Source organism: Glycine soja, chromosome 3 (genome assembly GCF_004193775.1).
Source record: "Glycine soja cultivar W05 chromosome 3, ASM419377v2, whole genome shotgun sequence".
Classification (NCBI taxonomy): domain Eukaryota; kingdom Viridiplantae; phylum Streptophyta; class Magnoliopsida; order Fabales; family Fabaceae; genus Glycine; species Glycine soja.
This window is the reverse complement of record NC_041004.1, coordinates 40301757-40327033: the sequence shown is the minus strand read 5'-3', so window position 1 is coordinate 40327033 and position 25277 is coordinate 40301757. Positions and strand designations below refer to the sequence as shown.

Here is a 25277-nt window from a genome sequence, read left to right as displayed (position 1 = left end):
TAATTCAAACATATTTTAAATTATCCTCGATGACCTAATTTCTAAACCATAATATTAATTAATTGACTTATTTGACTAAGTTCAGTCCTTTTTTTCATCTGGTCTTCCTTTAGGTCTGTTAAATTATCCTTTAGGTTTTCTTAGAATGTTAGACACTTTTTACTATTAGTGAAAGTCACAGATTTTGTCTCACTTATAAAATAGGAGAAAAAAATCATTAAATAACAAGTGTAATTCATTAAAATTAGTGATTTTCAATCAATTTTAATTAATATTAAAAAAAGTATTACAAAGTTTAGGTAGTTAGTATTCTCTTTTTTGGTATAGATTATCCTTTAGGTTTTGTTTAATTTCAAGGGTTTATTACTTTTATGAAAATTTTCCCAATTTCTGTTTTTTATTCATTAAAATACTGTTTGTATTCATTTCTAAAAATTTCCCAATTACTATTTTAACTACACAATGAGATAATGCAAACGTAAAATAGTAAAAGTACTTGTGGAGCTGCTAGCGCCTTTAAATGCTACTATTTGCTTAAGGCACCGTAAAAGGAACTACTTATATAGAGAAAAAAAAAAATTAAAAATGATTTTTGTAATGATCATGATTGATTTAGGAGATTTTGGTATACCAGAACCACACTGCATTATTGATGTGCGTGTACCCAGGGAAAAAAAAGGAGTTTTAAAGTATAATAAAAAATTACGTAGTGGAGTTAGTGACTGGGGAAAAAGTAAAACAGTATAAAAAAAATGTAAATAAATGAATATAGGATACAGCATTTAAAAGTGACATTTTATAATTAAAAACTTTTTTTAGAATATAGTTTAAATTATGAAATGGAATACAATTGATAAAGAATAGAGATGACAAAATAGATTAATTTATAGTAATATTACCCAAACAAAAAATTAATTCTTAGTAACCTCAATCCACTCAAACGACCTATGTCTGATTATTATTTATTTATTTATTTTAGAAAGGTTTGATTACATGAACAAAATAACGTGTATTTTCACAAGAAAAGTCATGTCTCAAGACTCCAGAGTCCTTTTATCGCCCTTCTTTTGTTTTCATTTTTTAAAAATATATTTATTTTTATTTTAATTATTGTTCAAAGTTTTATTCATTTAATAAAATGGAATGCTTTTTATTTTATTTTTTATGAGAGATCAAAAATACATTGTTTCTTTTAATTTTTAAAGATTAACAAAAATAATGATAGTAAACTAAAAAGACTAATTTTGAAAATAGTGTATTTTTAATGACCAGACGAGCAGTAATTAATTTAAACATTTATAAGAAATGTCTTGACAGCGGGTATAGTATAAGAAATGAGCCGTTAAAATAGCAGTATAAGATATTTTTTTATCGTTGTCTGTGACATATTTTAATGCATATGTCTATTTTCATGACTGTGTAATTGATGTCTCACATATAAATAGATTGATGTTTTTGTCAACATGAGCTTGCTTTCCTTCTCGTTTGACGGTAGTTGCCCCATTTTTTTCTAAACATTTTTTCCTTCAACCTTAGCATGAGATAGGCTGAAAACGTGAAGCAATCACTACTCAAAACCGCATAAACTCATTTGGGAATCACAAGATGGTGCAAGGGAGTACATGATGCGTGGAGGCTAAATTAAGGGTAATGCCCAAATTTACTTTTTGGGAAAAATGTAAATTATATTAAATTCAAAATGATACAACAATAAACGGGATATACTCCGCAGTCAGAGAAAATCAAAAGTCTCCCTAATACAAGAAGACCTATATCAAGATGTTAAAACAAATGCAACAGGTGCACTTGTCTATATATAAGAAACTTAATCTTGCTAATAATCTCTATTACAGAAAATTGATAATCTTTAAAAATCAGCTTGTTCCTAGACAGTCAGATGCAGTAGACTCTAATTGTTATAGTAGCCAGACAACGTAATTTTCCTTGAACACCTGATGTGGATCTGCCCCTAATTAAAGAGTCAGTAATGCGCTGTAAAGAAGTGAAACGTTTGCGGAAAGGAGCCAAATCACGAATGTGAGCCCAAACTTGGAGAGATTTCCTACAAGAAAATAACAAATGAGCATTTGACTCAGCCTCATTTGAACATAAAGGGCAAAGGGAACCCTTGTTCAAAAAAATAACTTTGTCAAGAATAAGCAGCCGGTTCCTTTTAGCAAGCCACAGAATGAAAGACATCTTAGGGGGGATTGCTGAGTTCCATATAACAGAACACCAACTAACAGTAGGCTTGACACCTCTAATGTATTCATAGACTTTGCCAACAAACAATTGTTTATTGGTGCTCCAAGATTGAATCCTCTTTTTGGCCTCTTCCGTACTTAACTCTTTGGAGATAATAAAGTCCCTTATTTGAATGATTTTCTTCATCAAAACTGAATCTGACGAAGAAGTATTGTAATTCCACACATCGCTCCCTTTGAAATAGTAATGGTGAACTCATCGAACCCATAGAGAATCTTTATTACAATGAAAGTCCCACAGGATACGGGAAAGAAGTGCAAGGTTCCAGCCCTTGAGATTAAAAAGGTCTAAACCCCCTTATTTTTTCAGAGAACAAACTACTGATCAAGCAACCAATGACTTGTTTTTGCCAATATCCGCTTTGCCCCATAGAAAATTACGACACGAAGCGTTGATCCAGTCCAGAACAGATTGCGGCAAAGGAAAAATCCCCATCTAGAAATTTACAATTCCTTGAATAACTGCTCTGATCAACTCTAACTTACCTGCATAAGATAAAGACTTCTTGCTCCATCCCTGAATCATGCCTGTAATCTAACTTATCAGTCATGGGTAATGCCCAAATTTATTGTTTATATGATAGATGGGATAGAATTGTCCTAAAAATTAGGATAGATTATGCTTGTAGTGCTTATATTGAATGATGCTGGAAATTTTTGCCAACAATCAATTTATCATTTGACACTCTATGTACTATGATGTTTTGATAATTAACTATTATATGTAAAGTTATTGTCAGTAAAATTTAATATATCTTTTTTATTGTTTTCTTTGTTAACTATTAGTTTTTTCTTGGACATTTTTAACAATTTTGATAAAAAAAAAATATAGTCAATGTATGAATTATTGAGAAAATCATTTTTTAATTCAGAAAAAAAGAGAAAAAACAATTTGTTTAGGTTTAACAAATTTACTTATTAGAAAAAAAAAATATCTTATCACAACGATACAAACTATTAAAAATATCTAATCATAATATCATTTGTTGATGAAAAAAAATGATTTTCACAACGATAATAGTCATTAAGACAAGTAAATGTAACAATAACTTTAGTGAAGATCCAAACATGGATATGATTTAGATGAGCATTGACATATTAGATTATGAATGAAAGGAGGCCAAATAATTTTGATTTATATATCTATAAGATGTTATATAAAAAGAATTTAGTTGAAAATGGAAAAAAAGAAGAAGAATTAATCAAATCACAACAACGAAAAACTACTAATAAAATTATTTTTGAATGTAAGTTCTCATTTAGATGAACCAAATGAAAATTTGAATTGTACATGTACGTGAGACTTGAAAATGGGGAAGGTAATATCTTCAATCCCTAAAAATTTGCTATTTTTTATTTTAGTTTATGATGACATTATCATTCCTTGTTTAATACTTTTTAATGTCATATTCATTTATTGACATACAAGGTGATAATGTCAATATTTGATAGCATGACATAATTATGGCATCATCATTAATCACGTCAACACTTAATAATATTTATTAATTAACTATATAGTCGAACTAAAATTTGAAATTTTATAAAAACTAAACTAAAAGAAATAAATTTTAAATGACTAAAAATGATATTTTATAGAATCAACAGATTTAACCCTATGATTTTCAAGTTTTTTTAATCAACAAATGATATTTCACCTAATAAAATTAATCATGTACACTCATTTTAACAAAAAAAAAACAGATTCCAAATAATATTTGTTCACAGTTGTACCTTTAGTCAAATCTGTCACTCCAATTTTTTTGTCGGGGTTGATATAACATTTTCTTTTTTAGATGCATGTCAGCATTGCATTACCGGCATGTGTTTTCCAAAATAAGGAGCAATTCTTAAAGTGTTACAGACACATAATAAGGTTCACTCTTCAAATTGCTTTCGCGAGACTTTTAAAATTATTATTACAGAACCAAAATAATTATTAAGCTGATGAGAAGTAAGAATTGTGATGACAATAGTTGACATCAATTTATCAACAACATGTGACTAAAGAGCCTCACCTAATTCCTCATTACTCAAATCTCACTGGGGTTTAGTCCAGGAACACATATTGGACTTAAACTAATGGCAAAATAAAAGAAACAGTTTGATATAAATAGTTACTGAATTAATTCCTGTTGTCAATTTGATATAAATTTGAGATATGATTTTGAGATAATCAAAACATTTCACGTTACCATCGGATAAACTTGTGGAACGTGTTTAGTGAACTTATTACACGTTAAACTAGTTTAACTTCAATGGACAACATCTTAGATAACATTACTTATTTTATTTGACATTTTTAACAACAATGCAGTGTAATAATTCCTTCTCGATCTTTCTTTTTAAATTATCTGTTACAAAGTGGATCCTAAATACAGCATTTTTCTCAACGCATTAGTAAGAACTAGTAGTTAGAAGTAAAAACTCATTAGTCAACACCACTAGAATAACCGATTTCCATCGCGTAAATGATGAACTATTTAATATATCTTATAAAACTAGGCTTGAAAGCAAGCTTTTGTTGGAGAGTGAATTGAAATAAAGGCATCACTAAACAAGGATACTACTTTCACACGTTGTTTGGAGATGTTAGATTTCACATCTCTTAAATTGTGGTGTAACTTCTATTTCCAAGACAAGTTGAAACGGGTTCATAATATCATTGGAAAATAGAAGAAAACTTTATAAGGGACAAGTGTGTGAATGATCTCCGACTGTTTCTAGTAGGTGATCATTTTTAAGAAATTTATTCAAACATGAAAACATGGAAAATAAAAAGTCTCACTTGCTCTTGTCGTCTAATGGCAGCGTGCAAACTAGATATTAAGATGGTCCCATGATTCATTGCATCATCTTCACATTTTCTCAACGTAATGATGCTTAAGACTCCAATTAAAACAGATAAGAAGTTCCACCAGATAAAAAAAAAAAAACTTAAAAATTGTTTGTTCACGGGTCTTTCAATGGCATTATTATATAATGTTTGTTAAATGGATCGGATTTTGAGAAGGGATTAGTTTTGGCATTGGATGATGAAAACAACCAAGAAAAAAAAAGAGAGGGATAGCTTCATGACAAAGCCTTGTGAACAACCCGTTTTGGACATAGTTCAAGATTAGGAAAAAAAATAATTAAAAGAATATATGATTTTCTTTTTCAGAAAAAAGAGTTGTCCACTTTCGCTTTTGCATGATCACGTTAGTCATTAGGTTTTATATGCAAACATTGATCAAGTTCAATTAAAAAAAAAGAAGTTGTTTTCAATCTTTACAGGTTGGCCTGATGCGAGTTCCAGGGAGTCTTGTGTATTTTAAGCTGTAGGGACACCAGCTTATAAAGTTTTGTGTGGCATCTCGTAAAATTGGAATGAGACATTTGTCTACTATATTTAAACTAATTCCTTATGTTTTAAGAATCTATACAGTTGGTAAGTTGTGATCCAAAACCTTTATACATGAAATATGGACTTTATAAAATAATCATATAACGAACACAGAAAAAATCATATGACTTCATTATACCATTGACTAATCAAATATTATTCCTCAATAATCTTTTACAGAAATCAAATTCTCTAATTTTCCTATTTGTAATATCACATCTCTATATTACTCCGTTGTTCAATTACTAAAAGACTCTATATAGTATGTATTTGGTTTTACGTTAGAAAATTAATTCTGACTTCAAAATTAATTTTAAATTGAATTTTACATATTTGATTTTATTGTTATAAAAGATTTCATAATTAATTTTGAATTCGGAATTGATTCTGAGTTAAAATAACTTTAAATAACTTTTACATTGAATAATTTTTTTTATTAAATTTTATTCCTAACTTAATTCTATAATAAAAACATCCAAATATAATTTGCATCACTTCAAAATCAATTTAACTATTTTTTTTTAAAATCAAATTTTTCACTATTCATCTAAACACACCCTTAATATATGTAAAAACCTCATTTTATATTTGTAATTTCCAGTGAATCCATTAAGATGTTAAATCAGTCCACTATCATGTGACATATATAATTATTATTATTTGTTACTTCCATATTGGTAATTAGACAATGACACATGAATGGAGAGATTTGTTTGTTATGGGAAAAAAATTAAGAGATCAAAATTACACATTGATGGTATTACAAGGGTCAAAAGTCACCTTATTGACCTTTGATATTCCTACTTCTTAGCTTAGCCTTCATGTAATTCAGTTGTTTTGAGTGGCTAAAGAATGATACTAGTACATTATAGTACATAAAATACAGATGAAACATTAAAAAGAAAAGGACGACACATAAAAGTTAGGTACTTGTGTAGTTGACTTAGTTTAATTAAATTTAACAAAAGAATGTTTAAATTGAAATACCGTAACTGAAGTGAGACTCTAGCCAACAGTAAGAACATAATTAAATTTGTCATAGTGCACCTGCACCTACACCTGCTTCCTCGTACTGTTCTTTAACGTTCTATAACAAGAAGACCCAACACTGTCCACCACCTCTTGGGTGGGATGTCTTTTTCATATTTTCATATCACAATGACTAAGATGGTTACTTTCTTCTGGTACTGTGATGATGCAGGTCCGACAATGAAGGATAAGAAGATGAGGTCTATTATGAAACCAATTACTTTTAGGTGGACCCGCAGGAATGTTGAAGTTAACACTAACATTTAAGATATCCCTCTCCCCCAGAGGGAAAAAAAACTTAGATTCCGACATAATTACTGTACTAAAAACTTTGAAAAATCCCTAAATTTAATCTTCTAAAAATGTTACACTTGTCATATCAGTTTTTAAAAGAATTTAATCACACAATTAGTTCTTTAAAAATTCAATTTGTCACTGATTAAGTTTCCTAAATAGCCAAAATGTCATAATCAATTTGTTGAAGCAATTCAATTATTGCATGAGTGGTGGTGGCCTGGTTGGTGCATGCTCAGTCATTGTAAATTGATCCCAAGCCAAAACCCCTGCGAAATTTCCACTAGATTTTCCAAAACTTTCCAAATATGCGTTGAGATCACACGCAAGGATGAGTATTTCCAAATACAAGTATTGGGAAGGAGAGAAAAGACTTCAACGATCCGCGCAAAAAAAAAAACACAAAAAAACAAAGCAGGGCCACATTCACATGTATTAAAAGCGATACCACATTGAAACTAGCATTCCAATGCAAATGGATCCAAGCCTGAAACCTGACATATTGCAATTTGCTCTAAATCAGTTTATGGACTGATTTGCTATCCAGAAGGGGATCCATTGCAACTTTGGGAGATTGAAAATCAATTACATGTTTTTGAAACAAAAGTAATGCAATGAGGGTAATCATTCCAATAGAAATGAACAGTAGATTTCCGAACCACTATGACAACTGTTCATACAAAAGTAGCCCCAAACAAGTATTTTCGTTGCATCTTCATAGTTGATACACCAGATTGTCCATGTTCTGTTGCACAGCATCTAATGAACTACAAACTACATTAAATTACAAAACACAAGGGAAACTAGGAAGAAAAACAACCCCAAAAATAGAGGTTAAAAAAACACATTGCTTGAAACACACAAGAAAAATTGATCAATATGAACACAAGTTAAATTTCCCTTCTCTAACTTTGCTGTACAGCCAATAAAATGTTTGCAAGCATTATGTATGAAACTATGCTAACATACATAATGATAAAGGAAGGAAGAAACAAAGAGAACTATTAACTGCATATGCCATGCAACATAAATTGAAATCGCACAAAATTTTAATTCTAAGGATCATGGTCGTGAGGAGCAGCAGAGACTGATGGTGATGGAAGAACCAATATAGGTAATCCATTATGTACAAATTCAGCGTAAGGGGAAACATGCTCTGGCTTATAGTCCCATATATGTCCTGTCAAGTCCACTTGCTGAACATTACCTAAAGCAAGATAACTAAAACAGTTAATCAGAAGAAAGCATAAATTATTGACTTCAAAGCATATCAAGTACTCTCTCTTCTAGTAAACACCTAGGTAGAACTAGTAGTAATCTTCTAGCTGAAGTTAGTTGCTTCTTTTGACTAAGATATTATATTACCAGCATCTGCCAAACTGAAAAATGGGAGTTTAGTGGGCATGCTTTAGCAACTAGTCAAACTTAATAATCACAAAGTTACAACCACCTATCAGCATGTAAGAGTCTAGAGGTCACCAATAGAACAAACACTAACACACCTTTTGCAAACTTTAATGCACAGCAGATGATGGCCAGTGATTCTATTGGCATAAGATTACAGGCTGCATTCACATCAACTAGTTGTGGAGCCTGTGACAAGAGTTTGGACAAAAATTTGGCAGTTTCAGTCCCACCACGATTTTTGCTGAACAAATAGGAAAACATGTCATGCGATTGTATATGCAACACTACATTTTTTTTTTTTGGTGACTTGCAACATTACATTAAAACAGAACAATACATTAAGTACAAATATTGACCTTATATTAATTTTCACCAGCTTAATCTCCTCTTTTATTAGACTTTGAAGCTCTTGAAAACCGTCAGAACCCAATCCAATGCCTGCAATGTCAAGTACTTCGATTGGGGTGTGAAAAAAATTTCCCAATGCTTCAACTACTTGTCTATATAAGAAAACCCAGTCAAAATACAGATGGAGAGATGAACTTAGTGCTGAAATGAGATTTTATTGCTATACACAAACCTGCCAAGGTAATTCTCAGCAATAGAAAGAGACTTTAATGGTCCTTTGAAAGTAGAAAGGTAATGTAGGAGAAGATTCACTCCAACACAGGACAGATCACAGTTCTCTAATTTCAAACAAGTTATGCGAGGACAGGTTTCAGATGCTCCAACAAAATAGGGAATTAAATTCCTGTAAGATTGATGATACACAATTAGAGACTCCTTAAATTTCATGTCTTCAAACTATACCTAGAAAAGGAAATACAATTAACCTGATTCCTTCATCTTCAATTGAATTGTCACTTATATCCAGCTCCTCCAAGTTAGGCACATGTTCAAGAGCATATCTAAGATGTTGTACATCATCTTTTCCTAAATTGTTTTCCCTATAAGAATATAAACAGATTAAAAATCTTTTCTTCACCAAACCTTGATGGCAATGAAAATATAAATGCAACAAGCTTATCAACACTGTTTTACATTAGCTCACACTAACACACTGCACCAAGATGTATCAAAAGAAAAATAATTTTTTTTATCGGCAAATGTTAGTTTTTGTTAGCGAACCCGTGACCTTTCTCCTCTCCCCTTCTTCCTTCACCATCCAACCCACCTTATATATCCTAAAGAAAAAAGATAACTTAATTATAGAGAAACCACCTCATTCATTTTCGGTACACATTCTATTATTAATCACAGCCAATAAAAGTTGGCTATTAAAGAGTTCTCACAATACTGATAAAAATATATGTATATTTAGTACGGTGCTACCTCAGATTGAGTACACGCAACAGTTTCAAGGACTTTCCATTTCCAAACGACAGATGTGAACCACTCAAGGATCTCCTGTAGTAAAAAAGCCATCCTGATATCTTGAAGCATGTACATAGAACTTTTGTCAGCTTACAATAACAACCACAAAATGCAGAATGCATACGCTGATGAAAAACTTACTCTATTCCGAGAAAGGTCAAGGACAGATATGCCAGATGAAAGATTGAGAAGAGTCACAAAAAGATCTTTGGCAAAAGTCCATCCATGGTGGTTCTCAGATAATTTTAATGAGCACAAGGACCTAGTAGCAGCATTAGCATGAAAGAAGGCAAATACTCAACAGACAGAAAAGCTATTATCTAGTTATATAAGTGCAAGTGAAATACGGCTAACAGCATAACAAATCATTATGCAAACGATTGTAAATGATTAAAATGGAACTCCTGAAGAAATTACGAAACTTAGAGGATTTGTAAAATTGCTCTAGTGAATTGCACTCAGCATTTGGTTGGTTTTAGTTATATTAAAATCAAATTAGAAGATGCACCAGCAGTTGTTTAGTTTTAGTTATATTAAAATCAAATTAAGTCTTTGAAGTAGTTATGATTACTCAGAGAACATGTCAAACACCATTAAAGCTACAAAGTGTGAACAAAGTTGCCAACAATAAAACAAAAAATAAAAAATAAAAAGGTGAATTTACGCCCATGTACCTTCCCGAAGACAAAAATGACACGAGTCCACTAGGTAAAGAAACTGTACATGGTTCCAGAAAACTTGTGGCAATGATTGACAAATGTTGGATCCCATGTTTTTGTACTCTCTCTATGACTAAAGAGCCAAATATTGCATTAATAAAATCTGTTGAGAGTGCACAGTGAACAAATTCCAGAGACGTTAACGTTCTACAATGTTGAGCAAGAAGTTTGCATAATCCATCAATCTGTGAAACCATAAACAAGGTCATAAAGATGCATTTTATTCTTGGACAAGCCATTGATATATAAAATATATTTTAACACACAGATCTAGAAGGTGCTTCACCAAGTATGAAACTTAAACATTCTCCTCTTAGCTCAAAAGGTGCTGAATACTTTGATTTATAAATCATATCAGGATCCATTGAGAAAGAAACATATATTAGAGCTAAATATATTTTTTTCTATTTGTTACTTGTTAGTCACCTTCTATGGAAACTATGCATAAAAGGGTCATGGTATCTCACCTTAACTTCAATCATTATATAATATATGCGATAACCCAAGTAATTCAAGTAACTTGAACATGACTAACCTAAGTTACCGAACCATATACACATGGCCCAAAAAGCTTATGCCCAAGATACTAGTATCATGCTACATAAGCCATAAGTACATATTGTTTGAGCTCATTTTAGCACAATCACAGAATGAGCAAAACTTGAAAAAAATACAATTAAGTAAAGATTAGGAAAGATATAATATGTATAGACAAGTACAAAATCACAAATTCTTTAATACGGATTATACAGATCAATAGGAGGAAGGAAGCTTACTTGTTCCTTGGATCTGATACATCTAAGTACCAGACTCTGTAGCTTGCATTCCCTCAACAAAACCTGCAAGTCAGAGTATAAGACATCAGACTGTGTTACTGACAGAACTTCAATTGAAAATTTGTCAATTATAAGAGTGCCCAATGAAATAAACTACATTAAGTTATGAATCTTATAATATAAAAAGAGTAAATAGTGTATGCACTAATCGTGTAAAGGTTTTTTTTTGCAGTGTCATCCAATCATAAGCTGTCATGTATGGTAAGTTTGCTACCTTTTATAATAACTACCTTAAAAGTCATACAAACGGTGATTGTTGATTAATTGATGATGTAAAACTTCTAACACTGACAATGCATAGAAGTTAAATATAATAAGCGTGTGTAACTGTTAACACTTGTTGTAAGCTTGTAAAAGCTACATATGCATTTGACCAGATGAAAATATAATGGCCATAGCTCCAAAAAAGATAAAACCAAATGAATGATGCAAATATTCAAGGAGTTGTTCGTGATATTCTATAAAACACAACTTACACTAGTTTCTGCAGTACATAGAACATTTTGCAGCCCCAGGCAACTGCATCAAAACAAAGTGTTATAAGGAACAAAATAATTGGACAAAATAAAATGCAGAAATATATAACATATATACTAGCATGATTATAGTCATCATACATTGTTACTATAGAAAAAAGACAACATTAAACTTTAAACTAATGAAAACAGTGTTGTCAAAAGTGGTTCATCTGGTCATCTAGGCAGGGCAGAAAACAGCCACACTGCCTCAGATAGCCTGAGGGAAGCAAGTTTGATGATGCACCTATGGGACCAGATCCTGCAATTTCAGATAACTTGCTAATTCACTATGGCTTAAAACACTCAGTAGCCAATGATATCTAATATAAAGGGGTATTCTGGTCTAAAAACCCTAAAAACAGGATCTGAATTTATCTGTTGTGTGTGACTCACAATCCAGAAGTCAAAGCTCCCTTTATCATGTTATTTCCATGATCTTTATTCATAGCCACATCTGTTTTCGACTAAAACTACTGATTTTCCCCCTTTACATCCAGTTAGATATAAAATCATTCATGACCCCTCATTGAATATATTGTGCTTTTAGGAGAGTTGATCTGAGACATAGTATTAAAGCCTAAAGAGTTTGATCATCACTGCCAAAGGTAGGGTGGACTTTTGTAGCCTAAAGGGCTCCTGAGTGAGTGGGTGTAAGATTAAAACCATTCATGAGCCTTCACCTAACAAATAATGTTTTAGAAGAGTTGGTCTATGACATCTCCATTTATTCTCCAATATTTGCCACTGCAACTTGATTGGCCTCTCGACTTTCATTTGGTTGGATTTGGATGTGAACATAGTTATATTTCTAGTCAAATTGGATTATATTATGCTTTTAAAGTATTGTCATGACTTAATTTGCACTTAAATCGTAATTGGGTTGTCAATTGTCATTATGAGTATTTTAGTTTTTTCTTTAATATATACATTACTACAATGATATACTGTACTGCCTCACCACATCAAAATGATGCAGTTTGGGGGTTTAGCCACCACAACCTTCTTATCACCTGGTGACAACACTGATGGAAAACACAGCTTAACTAGTGAGCTGAATCTGAAACTGATGAAGAAAGCAAGATGAAACTAACTATTCAACACTTAAGTTTAGCTGTTAGAAAAGTAAGTATTTTATTATATCCAAGAACATAAAAATGAAATCCATGACTCTCTCATTTAATATTTATTATTTAAAGGCAACCCTAACTAATCATTTCCATATAAAATATGACACTAAATTTTACATCACACCTCACATGGCTGCCAAATTGTAGGCAATGGTAAGACAATTTTGAATGGTCACAAGTAGAATGGTTTGTATTCCCCACAAAGCCAATATATTTCAGTATGCTATCTGAAAAGGAGAAGGTTAAAGTAAAGAAAACTCAGTAAGTTGTCCATAACAGACTAAAGTAATAGAAAGGGAGAGAAAAGTGGGTTGTGCAGCCCAATAATAAGATTGTTTACACACAAAGTTGAGGACACCTTAAATATACAGACATTATAATGAGATTGATGAAAAAGCAAATACTTTGCAACTTGGTTTTTCACTCAAAAGCTCTACTGCAGTAGGTGTCTAGTGTGTTTGAAAACAGCTAGGCGCTGCTGGATATGGAACCCCCAAAGCAACTAATAGTAGCTTTTGTGATTTCGCATTAAACGTGGATCCCGGATGGGGAACCAAACGAGCATGTCATACAAAATATTTAAAGCACCAAAGGTTTACAGCTGTACGCAAAAAGGATGATCAAGAGATTCATGAAACTTCCAATCATCCATATTACTTGACAATTCTTTGTCATCAGCCAATGGCATCCTGAATTGCCTTAAATATGTCAAACCTCACAGATTATCTATACACTTAAAATGAAAAGCAATACTAACATTTCATTCTCACATGTGACAATCACATCTCTTCATGGAAAAAAAGAACATCGGCAACAGGGTCATTGGGGAAGCAAAATTAAATCATTCTACAACAACTTTCAAAAGTGAACAGACTTCTGCCGAAGCTAGAAGTAGAAGGCAACTTCAGACATAAATTTTCAATAAAAAAATAAAAGAAAAAGCAAATAATCATAGTACCTGAAATCTGTATGTCACCAATATATCCAGTAAAAGATGGAATTAGTGCTACCTCCACTGCTTCATCTAAACAACTGTCATTTCAAGTAAATTTAGAACAAAACCAACATTGAGTGACAAACATAACATAACACAACACTTAATTTATAGTTCATATATATACTCTTGCAAATGAGTTTCCCAATAGAGTTGCTCCCAATCCGTTCTATGAATCTGCTTAACGCGATCAGGCCAGCGTAGCTGAAACAACCTCTGCCAAGCTGAATTTAAATTCCAATCCCTGAAACAATAAACAAAACAAAAAAAAAAAACAAGATTTTCCATAAGCAACAGATAAAATGCATTCGATTGTGTGCAAGTGCAACCAACCAACCTTGCGCGTTTTCGCTTTTTGGTTGAGTCGTCGTGAGAAAACCCTTCCTCGTCGAATGGCCTGTTCCAACAAAAAGTAGAAAACGGTTAGTTAGAAGTGAAAATAGAGAGTGTTTGTTTGAAATTTGAAATGGTGGAATAATAATAGAGTGAGGGAAGGTACAGGTGGTGGTGGAATGTGCGGAGTGCGAAAGGGGGCAAACGCGTGATTAAGGTGTCGAGTAAGTGAGAAGGAAGATCGTAGATACAAGGAAGAAGATCATCATCGCATGGACGGAGAAGTTGTTGTGTGAGAGCGTCGATGCACACAGATAATAGAGACGGAGGAGCCTCCGCCATCGTGCCCAAACACTCACCACAACAACAACAACAACAACAATTCGAGTCTACTACGGTCAACGCTAAACTATTATTTTTTCTTTGTTCTTTTATATTTACTGTTATAGTATTAATATTATATTTTTAAAGTTACAAAATCAACCAACAGGAGTTGGGTATCCATATTTATTATTAGATCCTATCTTAAACATAATTATATCACAAAGAGAAGATGTATGAAAAAAATATATATATAAGAACGTGAGAGGAGATATAATGTTAATTACATGATTAAAAAAGAAAAGAAAAATCACAAGTTAATAAATTAACAATTAATATTTTTCTATAAAAAATGAAAGAATGTGAGAAGGAGGCTCTTTAGGAATATGATATATGGTTTGAAAGGGCTACTTTTAACACTTTTTTTTCCTAATCACACCCGTTCAAATTTATCGTATTCCTTTTAACAATATTCTTATTCATGGATGTATAGTTTCATACTTTCATTGTTCTAGAATTCACTGTATATCTTCCATCTTTCACGGACATGTAAATCGGCCTTATAAAGATGAAATGCTGACCTTACTTTATACCTTGTGGCCATTAATTTGAAGGCTTGGAATGGCCTCCACAACCAACTTGAATTAGAAACGATTCTTCAAAGTTGACCTTCATTGGCCAGGTCGCTGACTTCTCTTTTCATTAGGAACTCGCATGACTGTAACAACCCGTCACATGCAACGTAATCGTCTAACAGTTTTCCAATTCTCCCACCAAACATATGTAAAAAAATTATATATATATTAAATAAAGGAAGAAACAAAAAAGTTTTACAAAAAGTAACCCCCATGACACAATAACCACAGACCAAACTGCATGAAAGTAGCGGCAACCCAAGAGAAACGAAATGAAGGAACAAACATTAGAGATTTTGAAAGCAAGGCAGAGATGCTAGTTGATGAAATGTATAGAATGATGTTAAATAAAATTCTCATAAGTTTTCCATTTTCTTAGTGTATATTAATGCATTGGAGGTGAAATTCAAAGCATAGCAATGTAACTAACTATAATTATAATAAGTAATGTATATACTACATTTTTGTTTACACACACATACTGAATTACTGACTGTTGAACATATCACATTCACACATACAGTATATGGGCAATTATATCCCCCCATCTGTATTTGGGAGTCATACCAAATAACCACGCTGTAAATTAAAGTGTTATTACATTAAATGTTTGAGTCCAGGACCATGATGGTGCTGAGGTTTATAGGGCTCATAAGGTTGCTGGTTCCCTTGAAGATCTCATCAACAATGAACTCAAGTGCACGTTGGCTTGGATGAAAAGCATCCCAAAATGCATAAGCATACCGGTTTTGGCACAGGTCAGACAAGGGGTTACATGGGCCCAGCCCATTGTATGGGCCTTGTCCACAACTTGCCATCTTAGATGTAACAAAACCTGCATTAGTTCTGTTAAAGTGCTAAAAAGCTATTCTACTTCTACTCCTAATAAAACACAATAAAAGAATACTCCTAATAAAATACCATAAAAGACTAGAGAAAAACTATAAAGAAGTAAACAAGATAAATTTCAGATTTCTTTCTTAATTCTTCAATAGAGTGCAAATATTACAATATATAATAACTCTAATGAATGACAATCATATACTTATCATCATCTAGGATTTTAGAAAATATAAAAGTAAAGCTAATATTAAAAGGATAATATCATAATTATTTAATAACCCTAATGAATGATAGGCCCATCCTATCAAGTTATCAACAATTGTGTTAAAGATAAATAAGCACACATAAACATAAACATTACTCATAAAAGAAAAAAAGGGTATTCAGAAATTAAGTGATATATAGTAGCAAATTAATTAGATGATGTTCATTTTCATTAGTTGATGATGATTAAGGGGGTTTAATTTAGTTGATTAAACAAAATGTGTAAGTTATTGTAAATCTTCTAACACTATCTTCGATTCTTAAGAATAAAAAAAAATTAATTAGATGATGTTGAAGTGCTGATCCACCACCATATTTTTGGGGGTTGGTGATGAAGTCGATGTTCATAAGGAAGGCATTGACAGAAACAAAAGTATGAGCACCAAGTTGGGAGTTGAGATCTTTGGTCATGTTATCGAGCAAAGGGTTGAAAATTTGTGTGGCTTGTTGTAACTCGGCCAGACACTCCCCGTTTGAGCTCCTCATAGCAAGCTGAGAAGGAACACAACCTAATGGACCAGTTCCTGTCACCAGCACCCTCCGTGCCCCCAACTCATACAACCTCTGCATTAATTAACATTTAGTGCCAATTCAATCAACTCTCACCAAGATATTGAGAGCTACACAACATATTATGAGAATTAGAAGGCTTGGTATTTTAATAACTTCATTCAAATCTGATTGTTTTTCAAAATATCATGATAGTAAAAAGATCCTTTAATTTCTATATTAACAAAATCATGCTCATGCATGCTAGTAGTTTTTTTTTTAACCCGGGATATTTCTTGGTCGATACGGAGATTTATTTAAAGGACTGGCTTTTCAATAGATGTTTTTCCATAGGAATCTAATCCTAGTCGTCCCTTGCTTAAAGGACAAGGTTATTTGTCAACCTTATCACACATATTGGTACTAATAATTAATGCATGCGTTGATATTATTTAATTTTTATACAAATTGAAACTATCGTTAACACATTATAAATCATGTTATTGAAGAATTAGAGGGCAAAGTAAATAAATAAGCAGGAGAGATGAATCACTTACCATTAGAATTCTTCGGTACTGGGAGATAAGGTAGCGAGAGAAGTCAGGGACTGTGAATTGGCGAGACCTCGGAGTAATAACAAAGTCGTTACCACACTACTAAAAATATCCTATTTTACGACGCACATTCTACGTCGGTCATTCAGTAGCCGACGTAGTAGTCAACGCGGTGGCATTTACATAATTATATACGATTTTTAAACGGTACATTTCGTAAACGACGACGTTTGAATATAACCTCGGCTTTATACGTTTGGTTCAACTTATCGAAGACGGTGCTTTTGAAGACACCGTCATAGAAATAAAAGGATACAAAGACGGTGTTGCCACCCAATGTCATTAGCACCAGAGCTTCATTCACAACCTTCTTCGTTCGTTTAGCCCCTATAACTGCACTTAACCGTTGCTGGTACTGCTCAAACAATTCAAACTGCTGGAACATTCTGATAATGCCAACCTGTTCAATGTAATATAATAATCATCTACAACCTTAATTTCACCCTTCCAAAGAGTGGCAAATTTTTAGTTTTGTGGATAAGGACTAATTAAGGTAACAAAAATAATAAATCAGTGCATCATAATATGATAGTATAATATAACAAAGAAATTAGTATTATAGGCAGTTGAACTTTACAAATTGGATGCCGGTGTCATTGAGGATTCCTATCCCAGCAGAAGCAAAGTTGGCCCCAACCAAAAGCTTTTGTCCATTTAATTCTGGGCTCATGTAAGGCAAAGTGGGTTCAGACCCAATTCGCTTGCCTAAAATCACATTCAAAATTCACACACCCCATATAAATCAACATTATCCTCATATGCCACCACGTATGTTTTAATACTATAGATGAGAAGGTGAAAAAAGAAAACAATTAATTTTAACTATACAATTATGAGGTTGACTTAGTGATTAAGAAAAAAAAAAGACAATTCATGGATTAACACTATTATTTGTTAAAAAAAATTATATAGGAATGATGATGAAGATTAAATTGTGATAAAATTAATTTGTACTGATGGTTGGCAAGTAATTGTTGTTGCCACTGTCAACCGGTGAGTCCCCAAACACAAAGAACGCTCGAACTGCTTTTACTCTCTTTGGAACAACCACAATTATTGCCACAACAACTGTGGCCAGCACCAGCATGATTCTCATAGTACTAATTGACATGAGCTTAGTTATGTTAGCACTATTATTCCCTTCTTCCAAATGTTGGAACTATAGTAGTGAAATCCTAGGTTTGCATCATTGGTTTTATATAACTGTTTATTCCTCTTACTTAATCTTTTTTCCTATGTAAATACAACATTTTCAACAACTCTTAATTATTAATGAATACCTATGCAATATCTGTTCTCTTTTTGTCCAGAATTTCTGATATAATAACTGTACTGTTGATATGTTATTAATTTACTATAATTACTACTTTAGTGGTGAACATTAATTTTGTCTTGTAAGAATTAATATGCCTCACCAATTAACTTGTTCAATGCGTTGGGAAGTTAATGTACCTCCATTCATGTTCATCTGATTGTTCTAAAAATGACATGGTACTAGCAATATTTTTAAAGAAGGGCAGAATCCAAGGCGTGTTACATAGGGGTAGAAGTGAAAACGTTGGTGTCATTTAAGATGGTTCGTGTGCCTTGCCCAGATTTAAACATAATGGTGATGGACAAAAAGGGAATCTGCTTATTATTCTAGTACATACATTCTGTATATTTTGCCAACCATAAACTATATATATCTCTGCAATTAATAGCTCAAGAGACAAACTGTTGTTAGCATGTAGAATGACCAGCTCTATTTTCATGGTCATTCATTCTAATGGTGATCACACACTCACGTACAATTACTCAAAGCAATTATGCAGGAAGGAAGAAAAGAAAGATATCTACGATAAACAATTATGTTATGCAAAATGCTATATCTATATTAATATATGATCAGAAAAAAGAAAAATATAAGTAAAAAAAAATATGAAATACTGAATTAAATTGAGACAACTAGAAATATAACACAAACTCATCCTTAAACATATCGAATATAACTTTTAAAACTTGGATCCAAATTAAAAGAAAAGACAAATGATGAACGTACACCCATAATTTTGAATGCTTGGGGTGTGCATTGCAGTCCCTTTTTCTAATAATTCATAATCAAAGCGTAATAATCACGCTGCATTGACTTGAAATTTTTGTCACCAGGCGCCTTGCTTTTTAAGGGTATGTTCTCCAAACACACAGTTCAATTTATTAGGTTGATACGTACATATGAAGTTTTTTTTTTTTAAAAGGAACGTACATATGAAGTTAATTAAGTTCCCATGTGAATTGCATAAATGGCCAAGGTAAATGTAGACCTTGAAAAAATGTTCGATTAAAAGCCACATCATAGGAGAAACGCAAGTTACTACCACTAATAGAAGTGCACTTGATTACACTGAAAATTTCTGAACTTTAATTTCGAGCAAGCATATAATATATGCTCTTAATTTGGTCGTTTTATAAGAGGGTCCATATACATCACTTTTCACGCACATCTACCCCTTGTAATGCCATTTAATGGTATCATTCAATATTCATTAACCAAGTATGTGGATATTGCATTAAGACTTCTAATAATAGCTGTTTATCTCCATAAAATGAAGCTTATAACTAGTTAAAACCTACGATTAATTACTCTAAATTAGGGTAAAACATAATTTTGACGGAGTTTTAATGTGAGTCCTTGGGTACATTACCTTCATTGTATTATCATATTTATTTGATATGATAATTAAAAAGTATTTGAATTTTATAAAATTATTCCTTTCATTTATTTTTCTTTATCATATTTTAAAAAATACTATTTACCTGTCCTTTTAAAAATTCAGAATAGTATGAATTGTAAATTTCTCAATATATCTTTACTTCAACTACAATTTCTCTTTCTTCAAAAAACCAACTACGTACAATTTCTCTATTCTACACATTAGGTGTATAAGTAAAGAAATTAAAAAAAAATTATTATAAAAGAAAAAAGTATTATTATAGGAAAAATTAATAATGAGTAGAACTAAATTTTTTTATTTATGCCTTATTATTAAATTTGAAAATAATTTTTTAGTATAATGTTTATAGGTACAATTAATTAAATTTTTAAAATAATACTATAAATATTATTTTATGCTGAACAATAAATTTTATATGGAACAGAGTTAAAGAAAAAATTAGGATTAAATTATTTTTATTCCTAAATTTTGGGGTAAATTTATTTTTAGTCTTTCAAATTTAAAATTAATTATTTTAATCCCCAAATTTTTTTCTTAAAAAGAAGAAGAAGAAGTTTGTTTTAGTCCCTCTATCCAATCGCTTTTAGAGATTTTGGGCTAATGGATTATAAGTAGTTCACATGGAAACCTACTTTTATTTTACATTCTTATTATCAAACATATGTTTTTCATTTAGACGGCGTTTGGACAAAGGGTTTAAAATAGACTTTTTATAAATAACAGAGACTAAAGATTAATTTTAAATTTAGAGAACCAAATATAAACTTATCCTAAATTCAAAAGACTAAAAATACAATTAAGCTAACAAAAAAAATGGTGTGAAGAGGAAAAACAGGATTGTGACCAATTTGGGCCTTATTTGTTGCGTCTATTGAAGGTGTACGTGGGCCGAGCCCAACTTCCTTGTTTTGATGTGTTCTGGGGACTTGAATCTTGCATCTCCTTATGTATCCTGCACCTCTCACTATTCAGTAAAAACACAATAATACCCTTAATGGAATTTTCATTTCCCATCTCCCAATCCTAACATCTTCCTTCTCTCAACCCACGACTACATCTCCCTCGACGGCACACCCATAGTGACGACACCCTTCCCTTTCGCGACGACTCCTCCTTCCCCTCGCCCCCTCATCCTTCTTTCTCCGTCCGTGAAGGTAAGAAGCTCCTTCACCTTTCTCTTCTCTTTTTTTTTCTCCTCCTTCTCCGTTTGTCAAATTTTATTAACTATAAAAAAACTTGTGAAATGGTTTTTTCATAAGCAAAAATGCTTCCAGAATGACCTTTCTAAAAGCAAAAAAATGCTTCCAAAATAGTCTTTCCATAAGCGACTTTTCTTACAAAAAGACCATTTTGGAAGCAACTTTTTTAAATCCATAGCAGCCTTTTTGGAAGTATATTTTAGAAAGGGAGTTTCTAGAAATCATTATTGTGCTTACAGAAAGCCCATTCTGAAAGTAATAACTGCAATTCGAAGTAGCCTTTTTGGAAGTGTATTTTATATCTTTCAAAAAAGGCATTTCAGAAAACACTATCTTAACTTATGGAAGAACCATTCCATAAGCAAAAATTGCAATCCATAATAGTCTTTCTAAAGTGCATTTTGTATCTTTTGGAATGGTTGTTCTAGAAGCGCTATTTTTGCTTATGAAAAAGGTGTTCTATAAGATTTTTCCTTCCAGAAAGGTTATTCCTTAAGAATATTTATATCCTTACGAAACGCATGTTCTAGAAACAGATCCAAAACTCAAAATAGGAACTCCAATTCTAGGAAGAAAAGTTGAGTTGAGTTGAGCTTGAGAAGAAGAGAAGAATAGGAAAGAAGAGGATCTGGACTTGCATTGACTACAGGAGAAAGAAGAGGAAGAAGGGAAGTAGAGGATTGAAAGAAGATAAAAGGAGTAGGTTGGGGTTTTTAAAAAACTTGGAGGTGCAGGATGCAATAAGGGAGGTGCAGAATTCTCTTTCCCTTGTTCTCGATCCGGTTTGAGCTAGTCCAATATTTCCAACATTTTGTTTGCACGTGCAATTTTTTTAAAATTTTTTCTGGTACATGTGCAATTTGACCTGTCTTAGTAGTTTTTTATTATTTGCAAAATTGAAGATATTTGGCATCAATATTTGAATCTAGATTTTATGTAGAGATTAATAAAAAAAATAAGTTAGTAAAAGTAATAAAATAATATCCAAGTCAAAATAAAAAAATAACAATTAATAAAAATAAAAATATTTTAAAACTGTGTAAATGTATATATTAATTAAATAATAATAATAACCATAAAAATAAAAATGAAATTAAATTTAATAAAAACAAAAAATACTTCATATTTATAATAAAATATTTATAATTTAACTCAAATAAATTTCAAGAAGAAAAGATGGATTAGATGAGACATTTTTTTTATCCATATAAATTTTTTGATAAATTTACGTGCTCAAAATTCATCCTTAATTGGCTTTAATCACTATCAATAGTAATTATCAGTAATAATTTCTTCTATATTAAAGTATTTTTTAGAATTTATTATTAATAATATTGAAAATCATATCTTCAATGAAAATATTTCATAATAATTAAAATCAAGTGCAAAAATTTAATTGAAAATGAAAAAATAATAATAACAGAAATTATAATAGAGAAAGAGCTAATTGATTGTAAAATCTTCTAAATTCGAAGGTTTTGGAGTACAAATTATTACAATTTGTTATTTATCATTTTTTCTTAATTTGATATCAATTAAATTCGTAGGTTATCATTGTCTCATGTTTGTTGTAGCATGCCTGAATCATGAATGGTTTGACCAATGTTATTACAATGGTAATAAGCACAGGTAGCAAGCATGAGTTACGAACTATATAATTTTCCCGTTTTTTATCATTAAATTTCTGAGAAATTCGTCATATTAGTCATTTGGTATTATACTACCGCATAAATTTTGGAAAAGCTTTATTGGAGTTAATTTTTGGAGTCTTTGAAGTTTGAAGTAACTCCCATATAATCTAATTGGTTCCGAACTGAAAATGGTTGGGGACACAACTGGGTGCTTAACATCTTCTGCTGTGTTAGATTCCACCAAGACAAGCCATTTGCTCAAATAGACGTAAGACACAAAAACCATTTTAAGTCCTTAATATGAACAAAAAGCAAAAGCATTTTGTAATCCGTATCACTCTGAGGCATATCTCTTTCTCTTTTTAATTTGATAGAGAAATGACAATAGCGAGAAAGAAACCTTAGTCCCTTTCAAGAATCATGCTTACTCTGTGCAATTTTGGGATCTCAAGGATGGGCTGAAGTTGATTATTCTACATGCTATGATCATATATATAATAAAAGCTTATCTTGTGTGGAACACACACAGACTAATAGAGATAGAGCTGTCACGGGATTTCTGGGCTATGCTTCAATTTTTTAAGTTGAAGATGCCTTTATTTTGGCTTTTAGTCTAGTTAGAATTTGCACAGTAACACCTGCCACTGGCTGCCATGAGGGAATATTCTCACTTTTTCTTCAGTGTTGGCAAATATTGCCCCTAGCTACCCTTTTGCATTTTTGAAAATAATTGTCCTATTGTGATTCAGGTCTCGGACTTAGCTGCTATGTCTATTATGTATTACCTGACTCGTAGCATATGCACCCTAGAATCTTTTTGATCTATTTCTCTTTCATTGCATTCCACGAGTGAAAAATAATACAAGTTGACCACCTCCTGATTATTCGTGAGACTTGGATTAGTTATCATTATTTTTCAAGGAATGTTTTACAATTTGCCAACTTGCCAAGCAAAATTAATTTGGCACGAATATGCCATGATTGTATTGATTTCAAATTCAATTGTTGACCTCAATTTGTACTCATTTTATCATGTTCAATGAAACTGTAATGTTTTGCGAATGAGTGACCCCTTTTGTCCAAATATGACAAATTCTACAAGGGACTTGACAAGAGATAATGGGAGGAAAAAAAGAAGAAAAAAGACGAGATACTTGTTTCAACTTGTGACTCGTTTATTGGACCACATACTTTTTCTTAGTACACTCGATGAGTTGTAGGGATGTAGGAGAATCTTATATTAAGATATAGCTAGAAGAAAAAATAAAAAAGAATGGAAGTCAAGTAGATAGAAAAGTTATATAATACTATGAATAAAACAAGCAACAATTTCCTTGTATTTTATTTCACTGTATTGCACATACGTTTGATGTATTTTAAAAATATAAAACCGAAAGCTTACACACAAAAAATCCCTCATAATTTGCACATGCAAGATGTCTTCTATTATAGTTTAGAACACAAAATATAAAACACAACAGAGTGATTTAGGTTTTCCCCTAATGATAAGATCGGAGACAACTATTGGGCCAAAAATGGCAAGCTGATTGGACAACGTAGCTGCTATATAATATATGTTTTTGTAACTTAGTAATGGTGTAGTGTATCAGTCATCCCAAAAAGGTGTGTATCAATTCAATTAGACCAAGCAAGTTGAACATGCTTTCAATTTAGCTTTGTTCTATGGTTTTAGGAACGAACAAAATATCGTTACGTTAGGGAAAAACAAACCATCATTATTAGTCTGGCCATGCGTTATGTTGTCATGGTTGTGAATCCAATCCATCATTAATCATGAATCATGATTTAATGGGAGCCAGCAGATCATTGCATGGGAGATGGAGGAGACAGGAAAGAGAAGATTGAACTGTTTAGGGTTATGGTGGGTCCTGTTCCATACAGGTTGTACAGATGGTGCAGCACCATAGGCCCACAGCTATGTCTACGCTTGTGTGTATGTACCCTTTGAGACAGACTGTGACATTATTACGTGACTACATAATACAAATACACTCGGCGTTGAGAGTTGAGACGTTGATGATTGAGTACTCAAAACCCGAGTGTGTATGTATTACTAATTTACTCTACTGATAGGGCTGAATTAGATTGCGCACTTAATGCAAAGTAGATTGTTACAGTGTATGTGTATCAATCTACTTTTGCTGTTCTTTTCTCTTTCAGCCTTTTCCGGATTTGCAAAATCTGGATTTCCTTTTCTGGGTTAAAGTTTGAGACCATAGAATCTTCAAGTCGCCACACTAACAAACTTCTTCTAACCTTTCCAAAT

The 25277-nt window shown here is 32.0% G+C and overlaps 2 protein-coding genes across 7 annotated transcripts; both read right to left on the bottom strand.

The window, feature by feature from the left end:
* Positions 1 to 7587: 7587 nt before the first annotated feature.
* Positions 7588 to 14697, bottom strand: LOC114406986. 6 transcript variants are annotated; one of them, XM_028369886.1, is made up of 15 exons: positions 14447 to 14697; positions 14285 to 14344; positions 14075 to 14191; positions 13912 to 13985; positions 13078 to 13180; positions 11785 to 11827; positions 11249 to 11311; positions 10428 to 10657; positions 9895 to 10015; positions 9712 to 9812; positions 9213 to 9326; positions 8960 to 9130; positions 8736 to 8879; positions 8475 to 8620; positions 7588 to 8179 (listed from the first exon to the last, which is right to left on the bottom strand). In XM_028369886.1, the coding sequence occupies exons 1-15, from the start codon at positions 14620 to 14622 to the stop codon at positions 8028 to 8030; spliced, it is 1815 nt and encodes a 604-aa protein (XP_028225687.1). In that variant the 5' UTR covers positions 14623 to 14697; the 3' UTR covers positions 7588 to 8027. The 6 variants fall into 6 exon arrangements, 2 of the variants coding, with proteins under 2 accessions (XP_028225687.1, XP_028225688.1); XR_003665574.1 differs by having other exon boundaries at positions 8037 to 8179; positions 8475 to 8565; XR_003665575.1 differs by having other exon boundaries at positions 8069 to 8193; positions 8475 to 8565.
* A 1141-nt stretch (positions 14698 to 15838) lies between these two features.
* On the bottom strand, positions 15839 to 18542 carry LOC114405273 (GDSL esterase/lipase At4g28780-like). Its single transcript, XM_028367879.1, has 6 exons — positions 18401 to 18542; positions 18024 to 18169; positions 17709 to 17846; positions 17390 to 17485; positions 16655 to 16907; positions 15839 to 16071 (listed from the first exon to the last, which is right to left on the bottom strand). The coding sequence occupies exons 1-6, from the start codon at positions 18540 to 18542 to the stop codon at positions 15839 to 15841; spliced, it is 1008 nt and encodes a 335-aa protein (XP_028223680.1).
* Positions 18543 to 25277: the final 6735 nt, after the last annotated feature.

What these genes read in the sequence shown, in the direction of transcription:
- LOC114406986 (XM_028369886.1), bottom strand. Translation starts at nt 14,622, where the DNA reads ATGGCGGAGGCTCCTCCGTCTCTATTATCTGTGTGCATCGACGCTCTC. An exon ending in CGCACATTCCACCACCACCT is followed by an intron (nt 14,345 to 14,446) that starts GTACCTTCCCTC and finishes TTGTTGGAACAG; the next exon opens with GCCATTCGACGAGGAAGGGT. An exon ending in TTGACCTTTCTCGGAATAGA is followed by an intron (nt 9,813 to 9,894) that starts GTAAGTTTTTCA and finishes ACATGCTTCAAG; the next exon opens with ATATCAGGATGGCTTTTTTA.
- LOC114405273 (XM_028367879.1), bottom strand. Translation starts at nt 18,542, where the DNA reads ATGAGAATCATGCTGGTGCTGGCCACAGTTGTTGTGGCAATAATTGTG. An exon ending in AGTACCGAAGAATTCTAATG is followed by an intron (nt 16,908 to 17,389) that starts GTAAGTGATTCA and finishes TAATTAATGCAG; the next exon opens with AGGTTGTATGAGTTGGGGGC. An exon ending in CACCAACCCCCAAAAATATG is followed by an intron (nt 16,072 to 16,654) that starts GTGGTGGATCAG and finishes GAACTAATGCAG; the next exon opens with GTTTTGTTACATCTAAGATG.